The 13,712-nt window shown below is 41.8% G+C and overlaps 1 protein-coding gene and 1 non-coding gene across 4 annotated transcripts; both read left to right on the top strand.

Annotated features, from left to right (window-relative positions):
* The first annotated feature begins 476 nt into the window (after positions 1 to 476).
* EIF4G2 (eukaryotic translation initiation factor 4 gamma 2) lies at positions 477 to 12,416 on the top strand. Of its 3 annotated transcripts, none has more exons than XM_074401091.1 (22): positions 477 to 724; positions 2,063 to 2,189; positions 2,562 to 2,627; positions 3,367 to 3,507; positions 4,385 to 4,487; positions 4,984 to 5,115; positions 5,193 to 5,259; positions 5,366 to 5,517; positions 5,833 to 5,943; positions 6,109 to 6,192; positions 6,270 to 6,368; positions 6,964 to 7,105; positions 7,203 to 7,363; positions 7,707 to 7,820; positions 8,415 to 8,540; positions 8,683 to 8,787; positions 8,875 to 9,090; positions 9,179 to 9,437; positions 9,765 to 9,969; positions 10,103 to 10,314; positions 10,403 to 10,524; positions 11,595 to 12,416. In XM_074401091.1, exons 8-22 carry the CDS (start codon positions 5,434 to 5,436, stop codon positions 11,658 to 11,660), a joined length of 2,106 nt encoding a protein of 701 aa, XP_074257192.1. In that variant the 5' UTR covers positions 477 to 724; positions 2,063 to 2,189; positions 2,562 to 2,627; positions 3,367 to 3,507; positions 4,385 to 4,487; positions 4,984 to 5,115; positions 5,193 to 5,259; positions 5,366 to 5,433; the 3' UTR covers positions 11,661 to 12,416. The 3 variants fall into 3 exon arrangements, with proteins under 3 accessions (XP_074257192.1, XP_074257194.1, XP_074257193.1); XM_074401092.1 differs by lacking the exon at positions 477 to 724 and adding an exon at positions 1,147 to 1,161; XM_074401093.1 differs by lacking the exon at positions 7,707 to 7,820.
* On the top strand, positions 7,873 to 8,013 carry LOC120364858 (small nucleolar RNA SNORD97). Its single transcript, XR_005579991.1, has one exon. It is a non-coding gene; the product is annotated as a small nucleolar RNA SNORD97 (small nucleolar RNA).
* Positions 12,417 to 13,712: the final 1,296 nt, after the last annotated feature.

The following is a 13,712-nucleotide window of genomic DNA, read 5'->3' as shown; positions in this document are numbered from 1 at the left end:
CACGCGAGGGCAGCCACAGCTCCAAGGGGCGCAAAGAAAAGCAATGCTCACTCGCTGCGCACAGGGCTCGGGGGAGATAAGGGTGCATTTTCTTTCCATATTCCCGCTGAGAAAACGAGGTCGGGCGAAAAGGGGCTGGTACCGCTGGAACACGGGATATGGACTCAGGGAACAAAGGGACTGGAGCAAGAAGCAGCAGCCACACCAACGCAGACTCAAAAGGGCTCCCCGGCTTTACGCACGCAGCCCGCATCTCCACAGCACTCGGCGCCCCTTACGCCACCAGCTCAGGATCAGAGACTTCGCGAATATGGCTTTGCGCACTGCGGCGGGGCTGCGCCGCAACCGAGCTCGGCCCTGTGGCTCCTCCCCGCAGCCCTTCGCGGATTGGTGGCAGACAGCGACCGGGCCGCTGATTGGGCGGCGAAGGAGCCATTCGGGGCGGCTCTGGTGGGTTCGGCTGCCCCAGGAGTGATAAGTTCGGCTTCAGACACGCCTCAGCGCCAGCAGTGAGTCGGAGCTCTATGGAGGTGGCGGCGGGTACTGGGTGGCGGCTGCAGCAGCGGCGACTCTGAACTGCGAGTTTTAGGCCGTCCCCGACTCCTTCCTCCCCCTTCCCTCCCCTTTTTTTGTTTTCCGTTCCCCTTTCCCCTCCCTTCCCTATCCCCGACGACCGGATCCTGGGGAGGCAGCTGCAGCAGCAGCTGCTGAGTTCTCGGTGAAGGTGAGTGGAGCCGCCGCCGCCGCCGCTGCCGCCGAGTGGAGCGCTTTAAAATGGCCGCCGTCCCTGGCCTCTTCTTCTCGAGTGGTACAAAATGGCGGCCGCAGGCGGAGCCGGGTGGGGCGACCCTTTTTTAGCATTTCCTCTGCGCTTCAGACACCTGGAAAGTCTTGGCCTTTGTTCTCCCTTCCTGTTGCTGACGGAGTAGAAGGAAAACGTCAGTGTTGGCCAGACCGCCGTGCAGTCATGGCCAGGTGGCCCACCCCTGCGGGGCTGAGGCCGTGACGGACCGAGGCGCGGGTGTGCTCAGACGGCGAGGGAGCGTGGCTCGGGCCGCGAGCGCCGCGGCAGGAGGCACGCGGGCCGGCAGGGAGGGCCCGGCCGTTGGCGCGGGACCAGCGAACCGCAGGCGTCCCGGAGCCCGGCCTTCCGGCAGGGAGGTGTGTAAGGCTCGGAGTCGGCGGGGCTGCCCTTCGTGGGGGAGGAGAGAGTGAGTGATGGTTTCTGCCCCTTTTGTCAGCCGAGGAGGCCGTGGCGGGGCGGCTGTCAGTCCCGGGGGGATTTATGGGGCAGGAGGGGGCCCGCTTGGAGGCGGCGGGTGGGCAGGAGGCCGCCTTCCTGCCGGGAGAACAAAGAGCCGGGCGCCGGGCCGGCGGGGGCGGCCTCCGCTGCTCCTCCCTGCGGAGCGACCCGCGGCCTCGCGGCGAGGCTGTCGGAAACACTTCCCTAACTTGCGCCTGGGTGGGAGGAATGCTCTGCTCTTTTGTTCCCAGGAAGGGAAAAACGGGGCGGAGGTTCCTGCTGCCATGTTGCGGCCCTGGTCTTCCGCCTGCGAGTGTTAGCCCCGTACAGCCGGCCCCCTCTCGCGCGTCTTTCCACGAGCTCCACGGGGAGGAGGCGAAAGGGTGGACGGGGGAAAACTGCCGAACAGCTTTCGGAGAGATCTCATCCAGTGGCTGGCCTCCCCGTCGAGCCAGTAAAAATTCCTAGAGCAGACATTTTCCACGTGATGTTGCCCCTGTCTGTAGAGTTAGATTTTTCTGTTGCTCTCAGTGCTGAGTTGTAAAGGTGGTAGAATGTGGCTTTTCAAAAGATTCGTTTTGAGTCGTTTGAAATGCTCTTGTGTTTCTACGAAGTCTCTTTGCATTCTTGAACACCGAGGAATTTCCAGGTGGCTAAACAAAATGTAATTGTCCATTTGTGTTTTGAGTATATTCTGTTCAGTCTTGCAGATCTGCAGTACAGTGACAGTGCCAGGATCTGAAATATGTTATAATTGAGTGAAGGCTTATAGATCTGTAAGTTAGCAGCGTCTAATTTTGGTGCCCTTTCTCCTTCCAGGTATTTGATTTCTCCCATCCCCTCCCCTCCCCACCCCATCTATTAATATTATTCTTTTGAAGATTCTTCGTTGTCAAGCCGCCAAAGTGGAGAGTGCGATTGCAGAAGGGGGTGCTTCTCGTTTCAGGTACATCTAGATTTTATTTGAGGGAGTCATTTGGAAAAGGCCAGCCCCAAAACCTAGTTACCACAGCAAATAATTCCAACTTAATGGGCTGTAATTTTCATTTTAAAAGTTGTTAAATTTTCATTGACAGTCATCTAAGAACTGCCATCTGAAGAATAAATAAAATCTATTTATTTGCTTTTCCTTTGGGCCCAAGTTTGGTCTTCATTTGTAGCATTATAGATAAACACTAAAATATAGGCCTGGCTCCAGTATGGGCAAAATAGCAAGACCCCCATCTTTATAGGAAAAATAAAACACAAAGTAGATTCTTTATTCTTTTTGAGAGAGACGTAGTTGGTCTAAACAAAAAAATTGTTTTCTTTTAAATAGTGCTTCTTCGGGCGGAGGAGGAAGTAGGGGTGCACCTCAGCACTATCCCAAGACTGCTGGCAACAGGTGTGGTAAACATGTAAAAAGCAATGAGCTGTGTTTAACAGATTAAAAGTCTTTCCCATGTGACAGTATAATTAAGACAATAGCCATCAAGACTCCTAATCTTAAGGGTCATGGTTCCTTTTGGGTATCCTAAATATAGAATATCAGCTTTTGATTAGAGTTGAGGCTCTCAAACTGTTACTTTTTCCTTACTCTTTGGGTTATTATTACTGATGTTTTTTCTTAAATCAGTAGCTATTATTCCTACTAATTGGTATTAGTAAAGTGATAAATATGCAACATGGTCAATAAGACATTAGAAAGTGTTAATTTGCAGCCTGTACAGTGGCTCACACCTGTAATCCCAACAACTTTGGGAGGCAAAGGTGGGAGGATTGCTTGAGCCTATAGGTTTGAGATCAGCATGGGCAGCACAGCAAGACTTCCTATGTTTAAAAAAAATGTTAATATTCAAAATGTGATTCCTGGATCTGTTGATGTTGAGAATATTTGCTAGACATGCAAATTCTTAGGCCCTACCCGAAACCAGTGAAAGCAGAAACTGGGTGGGCCCAGCAATCTATTTTAACAAGTCCTTCAGGTGATTCTGATACACACTATTGTTCCAGAACCACTGATCTCCATAGCTGGCTTTTGGAGGGGAAGTCAAGAAAGCCTAAATTACTTTTTGTATTTAAAAGAATTCATGATGTTTAACATTTGGTGTGTGACAGTGTTTTTGTTAATTTTTATTGATCAGCGAGTTCCTGGGGAAAACCCCAGGGCAAAACGCTCAGAAATGGATTCCTGCACGAAGCACTAGACGAGATGACAACTCCGCAGCAAACAACTCCGCAAACGAAAAAGAACGACATGATGCAATCTTCAGGAAAGTAAGAGGGTAAGTTTCTAGGTCTGTTTTACTAAAAGATGGGAAGAAGTATTGATTAGCTGTATTTCTCTGGCGTGGGTGCTTAGAAGGCAAGGTTCATGCCCAAAGTATATATGAGAATGTTCATAATAGTTTTTTAAAAAGTGTCTTGAACTGGCCGGGCACAGCAGCTCACAGCTGTAATCCCAGCACTTTGGGAGGCCAGTGTGGGCAGATCGCTTGAGGTCAGGAGTTCTAGACCAGCCTGGCCAACATGGTGAAACCCCGTCTCTGCTAAAAATACAAAAATCAGCTGGGTGTAGTTTCAAGCACCTGTGGTCCCAGCTACTTGGGAGGCTGAGGCAGGAAAATACTTGAACCACAGAGGCGAAGGTTGCAGTGAGCCAAGATCACACCACTGCACTCCAACCTGGGTGACAGAGCAAGACTCTGTCTTCAAAAAAAAAAAAAAAATCGAAGAATAGCACATCATATTTTGTGAGTTAGGGTTGCTTTCAGCTATTGGATTGCTGTCCATAATCCTGTTGTGTTAGCGTTTCCCTTGGCTAAGGGAAATGGTATTTTGTTTAAGCCAGTGAAGCAGGAAATATAATGGTCTTAGCTCATGGTCTAGTCTTGATGATGAGATTTTTGTAGTCTAACCTTGAGAGAGAAAGGATTCTTGTCAAAACAGTTGGTAATCCCTCAACCCCCATCTAGTTCAAATAATTGTAATTAAAATCACAGGTTTATTTCAACATCCTTTGGTTTTACATGAGTAAGAAATCATGTCTGTCTTTTAAAGGGGGGAGCAAGTAGAAGAAAAATCAGTATAATTTAAAGGCAGTTTTTCTATTCATATTTTGTGTATTAGCTAACACTTACAATGTAATTCCTTTTTCTCCAGCATACTAAATAAGCTTACTCCTGAAAAGTTTGACAAGCTATGCCTTGAGCTCCTCAATGTGGGTGTAGAGTCTAAACTCATCCTTAAAGGGGTCATACTGCTGGTAAGTTTTAAATATTGGCTTAACTCAAAAGGGAGAGGGAACTATTTAATAAACTCAAGTGGTTTTTTTTTTTTTAACATTTGGATTACTGCTTAAAACCCCTGAGGTGTGAGCTAAATAGGTATGTATTTTTAAAAACTGATAGCGATTTAAAAAAAACCCTGACATTTAGTAGCATTAGGTTTAACAGGTAAATTTTAGGTTTATGCTATCCTTGAAGAGCTAAATAGGGGCTCTTAGTAGGCTGTTCTTTTTCTTTTGTGGAAAACACCATAGGTCTTGGAAATGCATTGTATGAGAGTTTATGTAAAATTTAGTTTTGATATGCATGGCATTTTCTGACTTCCAGGAGATGGATGTAACTAGATGAGATCTGTAAAACGGGACATTTTTGGTACATTGTCATAGCTAACATTTAGATGGTTGCATTTTTCCTAAAGAAAGGGTTCTTTGAAAAAGTTTTCGTATTCAGTTTAAGCAATGGTATTTTCTGTAGATTGTGGACAAAGCCTTAGAAGAGCCAAAGTATAGCTCACTGTATGCTCAGCTATGTCTGCGATTGGCAGAAGATGCACCAAACTTTGATGGCCCAGCAGCAGAGGGTCAACCAGGACAGAAGCAAAGCACCGTAAGTGGTAGTTTTTGTTTGCTTATTTTAAAGTCAACTTGAAAAACTGGCTTAAATGACAAATTTTTTTTCCCCAGACATTCAGACGCCTCCTAATTTCCAAATTACAAGATGAATTTGAAAACCGAACTAGAAATGTTGATGGTAAGAATTACAGTTGATACTAAGTAGTCCTGTATGTTTTCAGCTTAATTCTGAATGTTGGTTTACTTCATTGGTTTTTTTGTTTGTTTGTTTGTTTGTTTTTCAGTCTATGATAAGCGTGAAAATCCCCTCCTCCCTGAGGAGGAGGAACAGAGAGCCATTGCTAAGATCAAGATGTTGGGAAACATCAAATTCATTGGAGAGCTTGGCAAGCTTGATCTTATTCACGAATCTATCCTTCATAAGTGCATCAAAACAGTAAGTATGGTGGGAAAGTTAGGCTTAGGTGAATGTCGTCACTTACTACTACATTGAGTCAGTTATCATCTAACGGGGTGGTTGACTAGTTAAATACAGATGGGCAACAAAATGTACTAAACATAAATGAGTAATTTGGAAGTATGCGGTGTGTTTGACAAAGTAGGGTTAGAACTGATCAGCACAGACCAGTAGAAAGCACTATACTAGATTCAGTAGGAACCAAGAATGAGTCATTGCAAACATAAAGGGAAAGTACTATGCCTAAGCAGAGTAACTGTACAATTTTACCAACATGGCATTCTATTCTTGTAGCTTTTGGAAAAGAAGAAGAGAGTCCAACTCAAAGATATGGGAGAGGATTTGGAGTGCCTCTGTCAGATAATGAGGACAGTGGGACCTAGATTAGACCATGAACGAGCCAAGGTATGTGTGTAACTGATGAAAGCAGTTACAAGTACTTTGTCTATTTTGTGACATCATAGGGGATTGCCATATTTAGCCATTAACTTGGTTATCATCTAGAAGTCTTAAAAGCTGTAAATTGTACAGTTTGCTTTAGCTCTTCCAATTAATGTGTTCTCTTACCAGTCCTTAATGGATCAGTACTTTGCCCGAATGTGCTCCTTGATGTTAAGTAAGGAATTGCCAGCGAGGATTCGTTTCCTGCTGCAGGTAAAACTGGTTTCTTTAAATGCATTGGTAAACTGAGTTTTTTGTTTAGGAATAATAAAATTATTTTTCAATTAAAGGATACCGTAGAGTTGCGAGAACACCACTGGGTTCCTCGCAAGGCTTTTCTTGACAATGGACCAAAGACGATCAATCAAATACGTCAGGATGCAGTAAAAGTAAGATTGGGTTTTCTTTGTTTTGATGGTCACATAGACTTTGTGTTTGTAGAGCAGTATGGGATCCCCTCCCCACCCACCCCAAACACTTGAGGAGTCTCTCATCTTAGTGGTGGAGCTTAATGTTTTTAGTGTTTTTGTTTTTGTTTTTTTTTTTTTAAAGACGGAGTCTCTCACTGTCACCTAGGCTGGAGTGCAGCAGTGCAGTCTCGGTTCACTGCAACCTTCGTCTCCCAGTTCAAACGATTCTCCTGCCTCAGCCTCCCCAGTAGCTGGGACTATGGGCTTGTGCCACCACACCCCACTAATTTTATTTTTATTTTTAGTAGAGATAGGGTTTTACCATGTTGGCCAGGCTGGTCTCGAACTCTGGACCTCAAGAAATTTAAGGGACTTGGGCCTCCCAAAGTGCTAGGATTACAGGTTTGAGTCACTGTGCCTAGCTTTGTCTGCCATTTTTGAAAGATGTTATCTACAGAAATAACATAGCTAATGGTTTAATATCTAGGATGTGTTTTCCCCATTTGGAAGAATTTTAGGTTTAAGTAAAATAGTGTCCAGAGACAAAAAGTGCTTATTCACTTCATTTCTAAAGGATCTAGGGGTGTTTATTCCTGCTCCTATGGCTCAAGGGATGAGAAGTGACTTCTTTCTGGAGGGGCCGTTCATGCCACCCAGGATGAAAATGGATAGGGACCCACTTGGAGGACTTGCTGATATGTTTGGACAAATGCCAGGTAATTTTGAAAAAACAATGGTTTCATTAAGCTAAAAAAAAAAATCAGTTTTAACTTTTTTGTCAGTTTTGAGAGTTGTCCGTATATGTATTTTAAGGTAGCGGAATTGGTACTGGTCCAGGAGTTATCCAGGATAGATTTTCACCCACCATGGGACGTCATCGTTCAAATCAACTTTTTAATGGCCATGGGGGACACATCATGCCTCCCACACAATCGCAGTTTGGAGAGATGGGAGGCAAGTTTATGAAAAGCCAGGTAAGTAAATACTTGAGTGTTTTGTTGAATTCTGCAATATGTGTGATTCCATTTGGTATTAAAACTTATTTTAAGGTTGCATGTTTTCTAAACCATATTTACATCTGCAACATTTATTTCAAACTGAAATGCTTATCCTTAAGATCAATAAAGTATTAGTAAAATCACATCACTGTATTTGACAGTTAGGTTAGATTTTTATTCTTCCCTGTTTCATCTTTTACTTTGTCTGGGCAAATTCAGTTAAGCTTTCCTTTTGGCTTGGCTCATCCCTTTGGTACTTGATTACCATAATTTGTGGACCCCTTTTTATCTAGACTTTCTTTCTCCTTTTCTGAAATAGGGGCTAAGCCAGCTCTACCATAACCAGAGTCAGGGACTCTTATCCCAGCTGCAAGGACAGTCGAAGGATATGCCACCTCGGTTTTCTAAGAAAGGACAGCTTAATGCAGATGAGGTACATTTGCCTATGTTACTTATATACCTTAGTTTGTCAATTCAGAAATTTATTGCCCAATGATTACAAAAAGACGCGTTATAAAGAGGACTTACGCTGGAGTTCTTTACATTTTTCTCTCTTTCCTGTACTACTTTTTCTTTCTTTAAATGTCCAGCGTCCTATGAGCGAAGATTATGAGATATGAGGGCAAGTCTCCTAAAGTCTGTTAGTTAGAGCAAGGAAAATGATTTTCAAGATACTGTGGTTTCCTTGTTAAGTAAGGTGGTTTAACAACTAAGAATAAAATGCATTTTCTAAACTGCAGTTAAATTTGCAGTTTTTTATTTGAATATTTTAGTCATGCTAATCCTAAGAGAATTCTCATAAGTGTAAGGTTTATAGTAGTATCTCACTACTATATGCATTAGATCTTTAAATTTTTTTGCCAGAAATTAAACCGGTTAACATGAAGTACCTTCTTGAGTTTTTAAAAAAGCTTGTTTCTGCCCTAGATTCTGTCATGTTTGTATAGGATTTTAGGGTGTTAACATTTAATATGTTGGCCAATTGCATGCTGTTAATTAAGGTGTTTTGATTTGTTTTCAATTCCAGATTAGCCTGAGGCCTGCTCAGTCGTTCCTAATGAATAAAAATCAAGTGCCAAAGCTTCAGCCCCAGATAACTATGATTCCTCCTAGTGCACAACCACCACGCACTCAAACACCACCTCTGGGACAGGTATGAACCATAGTATGACAGCACTTTCTGTTCCATTATTTTCTAAAAATGGCTGAAGACTTTCTTTCTAAATGAAGTGTGTTCATCCCTCTAATTTCATGTTCCCTTTTTTAAAAAATGTCTGTCGTTGATTGTTTTATAGACACCTCAGCTTGGTCTCAAAACTAATCCACCACTTATCCAGGAAAAGCCTGCCAAGACCAGCAAAAAGCCACCACCATCAAAGGAAGAACTACTTAAACTAACTGTAAGTTTCAAGTACCCCATTTTAGTGTAATTAGCTTATATTTGAGATAGGGAAAACATTAAAGATACTTGCATGTGTTCTTCACAGGAAACTGTTGTGACTGAGTATCTGAATAGTGGAAATGCAAATGAGGCTGTCAGTGGTGTAAGAGAAATGAGGGCTCCTAAACACTTTCTTCCTGAGATGTTAAGCAAAGTAATCATCCTGTCACTGGACAGAAGCGATGAAGATAAAGAAAAAGCAAGTTCTTTGATCAGTTTACTCAAACAGGAAGGAATAGCCACAAGTGACAACTTCATGCAGGTAGGACTGGACACCTTACTGATTCTGTGATAAGAACTCTTATCACTCAACTTTGAAAACTAACAGACTGTTGTATATTTCTTCCAAGGCTTTCCTGAATGTATTGGACCAGTGTCCCAAACTGGAGGTTGATATCCCCTTGGTGAAATCATATTTAGCACAGTTTGCAGCTCGTGCCATCATTTCAGAGCTGGTGAGCATTTCAGAACTAGCTCAACCACTGGAAAGTGGCACCCATTTTCCTCTCTTCTTACTTTGTCTTCAGCAATTAGCTAAATTACAAGATCGAGAATGGTTAACAGAACTTTTTCAACAAAGCAAGGTCAATATGCAGAAAATGCTCCCAGGTAAGACAATGCTGACTTGTTTGTTTTGTTTTTATTATATCTAGAGATTTCTAGTACCTTGAGTGGATTTATGTAGGTTAGACAGTCTGTCCGATTGTCCTTCCCTGATAATAATCACCACCACAGATTTCACCACCTTATAAAAAACAGATTTATGATTTAACTGCTTTCCTTTGATCATATATTAAGTTTTTCATGCACTGGGTTGGTTCTTTACTCTGCTACGTGAATCTTGTATACTTGAGACATTTGTGGAGCTCTGCTCTTCGGACAGGACAGCTTGGTAAAATGAACTATTGGATGATGCAAGTGGTTTTGTCTTTTCAGAAATTGATCAGAATAAGGACCGCATGTTGGAGATTTTAGAAGGAAAGGGACTGAGTTTCTTATTCCCACTCCTCAAATTGGAGAAGGAACTGTTGAAGCAAATAAAGTTGGATCCATCCCCTCAAACCATATATAAATGGATTAAAGATAACATCTCTCCCAAACTTCATGTAGATAAAGGATTTGTGAACATCTTAATGACTAGGTAAGATGAACGGTTTTCTACATAAAGTAATGTTTCATGTACTAGAAAACAATGTCTACAAAGCAGAAGACTAAGTTGTCTCTTGAGTAAGAAAACTCGCTGTTGAGTTCTAACAAGACCTCTTTCTGTCCAGCTTCTTACAGTACATTTCTAGTGAAGTAAACCCCCCCAGCGATGAAACAGATTCTTCCTCTGCTCCTTCCAAAGAACAGTTAGAGCAGGAAAAACAACTGCTACTTTCTTTCAAGCCAGTAATGCAGAAATTTCTTCATGATCATGTTGATCTACAAGTCAGCGCCCTGTATGCTCTTCAGGTGCACTGCTATAACAGCAACTTCCCAAAAGGTAAGAAGACTTATATCAGAAGAACGCTGTGGGGCAGTTCTTAAAACAGCACGCTAAATAATGGGCTTATTCTTTTTATTTTTTTAAGGCATGTTACTTCGCTTTTTTGTGCACTTCTATGACATGGAAATTATTGAAGAAGAAGCTTTCTTGGCTTGGAAAGAAGATATAACCCAAGAGTTTCCGGGAAAAGGCAAGGCTTTGTTCCAGGTAAGTCTTTTGTTAAAAATTTGTTCTGCTTATTTCAGTTTGTTCGGTGTTAACTTAAAATGAAGAGCATTTTCAAATGAAATACAGGCAAGATAGTCCTAGTTATTAGTTTGTCTTACACCCATATATTTTATTCTGCACTACTTAAAGCTGTGATCAAGTAAAGTTGTGCAATGAATCTATTCTCTAAGATGTTAGAGGTAGCTAACACATTTTTCAAGGAGTATAGGTATTTATATAGATTGGGGTGATTATGTAGAAGTTTTAAGCTTTTTTAAAAATGTCAGTAAAGAGGAACTTGCAGCTGGGCACATGGCTCATGCCTGTAATTCTAGCACTTGGAGAGGCCGAGGTAGGAGGATCACTTGAGCTCAGGAGTTGAAGACAAGCCTGGGCAGCATAGTGAAACCCTGTCTCTAAAAAAATACAAAAAATTAGCCAGATGTCGTGACATGTTCCTGTGGTTCTGGTCCTAGCTACTTGGGAGGATTTCTTGAGTCCAGGAGGCAGAGGTTGCAGGATCTGAGATCACACCACTGCACTCCAACTTGTTCAACAGTGAGACTTTGTCTCAAAAAAAAAAAAAGTTTATTAAAAAGGAAGTTGCTTCTGATTTCTCACAATTTGATTTCGTCTTATTGAATGAAGTTGTAGCTCTAGGGGAAGAACATCACATTCCCAAATCACAGCAGGTGCATTAATCACCTGGAGAACAGTTTAAAAGTAGGTTCCAGGCCTGATCCCAGAGATTCTGGTTTAGTAGGTCTGTGATACAAAATCCACATGATTGTCATACTAGTTTTCCAGGAGGCCCAGGCTTTGATTTGAGAAACATTGGTCCTATAGCCTCTTACTACCTTTTTACTGCTGATCATAAAATAGGTCGATGAGAATCATCCTTGCAGGATTCCGGAGAATACACCACTGTTTGTATAACTTAATATACATACAAATTATTTGTAAGGATGTCCTTGTTTAATATTCTAAAACTGTAGTACCACCTAAAACTTGGTCTTTGGTTGGACTGTTTATATCATGAACTATTTTAAGTTACAAATCTTAATTTACAGGTGAATCAATGGCTAACCTGGCTAGAAACTGCTGAAGAAGAAGAATCAGAGGAAGAAGCTGACTAAAACCAGCCAAAGCCTTAAATTGTGCAAAACATACTGTTGCTATGATGTAACTGCATTTGACCTAACCACTGCGAAAATTCATTCCGCTGTAATGTTTTCACAATATTTAAAGCAGAAGCACGTCAGGATTTCCTTCTGCATAAGGTTTTTTTTGTAGTGTAATGTCTTAATCATAGTCTACCATCAAATATTTTAGGAGTATCTTTAATGTTTAGATAGTATATTAGCAGCATGCAATAATTACATCATAAGTTCTCAAGCAGAGGCAGTCTATTGCAAGGATCTTCTTTGCTGCCAGTTATCATAGGCTGTTTTAAGTTAGAAACTGAATAGCAACACTGAATACTGTAGAAATGCACTTTGCTCAGTAATACTTGAGTTGTTGCAATATTTGATTATCCATTTGGTTGTTACAGAAAAATTCTTAACTGTAATTGATGGTTGTTGCAGTAATAGTATATTGCCTGTATTTCTACCTCTAGTAATGGGCTTTATGTGCTAGATTTTAATATCCTTGAGCCTGGGCAAGTGCACAAGTCTTTTAAAAAGAAACATGGTTTACTTGCACAAAACTGATCAGTTTTGAGAGATCGTTAATGCCCTTGAAGTGGTTTTTGTGGGTGTGAAACAAATGGTGAGAATTTGAATTGGTCCCTCCTATTATAGTATTGAAATTAAGTCTACTTAATTTATCAAGTCATGTTCATGCCCTGATTTTATATACTTGTATCTATCAATAAACATTGTGATACTTGATGTAGTGATGTGTGGCTGTAAATGGCTTCCACAATCTGAAGAATTAAAGACAGGTCACAAGTCTCATGAATTTGGAGAACATTGCTACACATTGCAACTAAAATTTGGTGACATTTATTTCTGTCAGACTGAAATCATCTTTGGACGAACTTAGCTACCTGTACATGCTCAAAGGGGTGATAGCACAACCAATCAATATTTTTTTGTCCTATTTGGGCCAGGGAAGCTGTTACACATTATGGCATTCATCTTCCCTGAAGTTTTAACAAGTTCATAAGCTTTTGGCGGGTATTTTGAGTACAGCAAAATGAAGGCTAAGCAGAGATTTGTATGAACCTATTTTAGATTTTAAAGGAGCTGTAAATTATTCCTGATGCCCAACCCTTCCCACCAAGGGCAGAAACTAATTTTTAACCTAGCAAAAGGAGTAAATGGTTAGGTAGATCAATTTGGTTACTCTTACAGCCAGAATTCCCTCAATTCAACCAGGGTATCAGGCCACGGGAAGTTTCAGAACGAAGCCTGGTATGCAGTGGTTTGTCATCGTTAACAGAATCATGCTTTAATCTTCCCACCCCATACATGTCAAGAGCTACACAAAATGTATAATACTGCTTCCTTGTTCCGAAGACACCTAACAAACTACACTTTATAACCTACCATGCTATGGAACAGCAGTATTTGGATATCATTGGGATGTACCTTGCACCATGGCCAATGTTTTTAGTATCAGCATGTAGTTACTGCTATTCATTCACTTCATAGTGACTTCAAAATAAGACTGTACGTCTTTAGTGCTCCGAATTTCTACTGAAACATTGAAACAGTTGTCGAGTTTCCCCCATTATCAAGCCTCATTAGGGCTTCACAAACCTGTTGCCTACACCAAAACTTTTCACCAGTAACAATGCTGTATCCAGTAGGTTTTGACCCTCCTGTAGGCAGCATTTGACATGTTACTCATTCCTTGGAAGTGTTAAATTGTTCCCAGGACACCTTTTTCTTCCCACCTTGCTGACTCCTGCTTATCAATTTCCAATAGGAGATGTCTGATCCCTTAACATCTTTTCAGTTGTCATACTCTGCATCCAGTCTAGCATCAAATCCTGTCAATTGCATTCCAGACATTTCAGAAATTGAACAACTCTCTTCACTCACCCACCCTTATTTCTAGGTACCACAGTAGCCTTCACTGGCCTCCCTGCTTAGTCCTCACCCTCCATTTTGTCTTCTCAGCACAGCACCCCTTGGCTCAAAACCCACCAAATGGCTTCCCATCTGCTGGGATTTTTATGT

Source organism: Saimiri boliviensis, chromosome 6 (genome assembly GCF_048565385.1).
Source record: "Saimiri boliviensis isolate mSaiBol1 chromosome 6, mSaiBol1.pri, whole genome shotgun sequence".
NCBI lineage: Eukaryota > Metazoa > Chordata > Mammalia > Primates > Cebidae > Saimiri > Saimiri boliviensis.
This window is presented reverse-complemented; position numbering and strand designations above follow the sequence as displayed.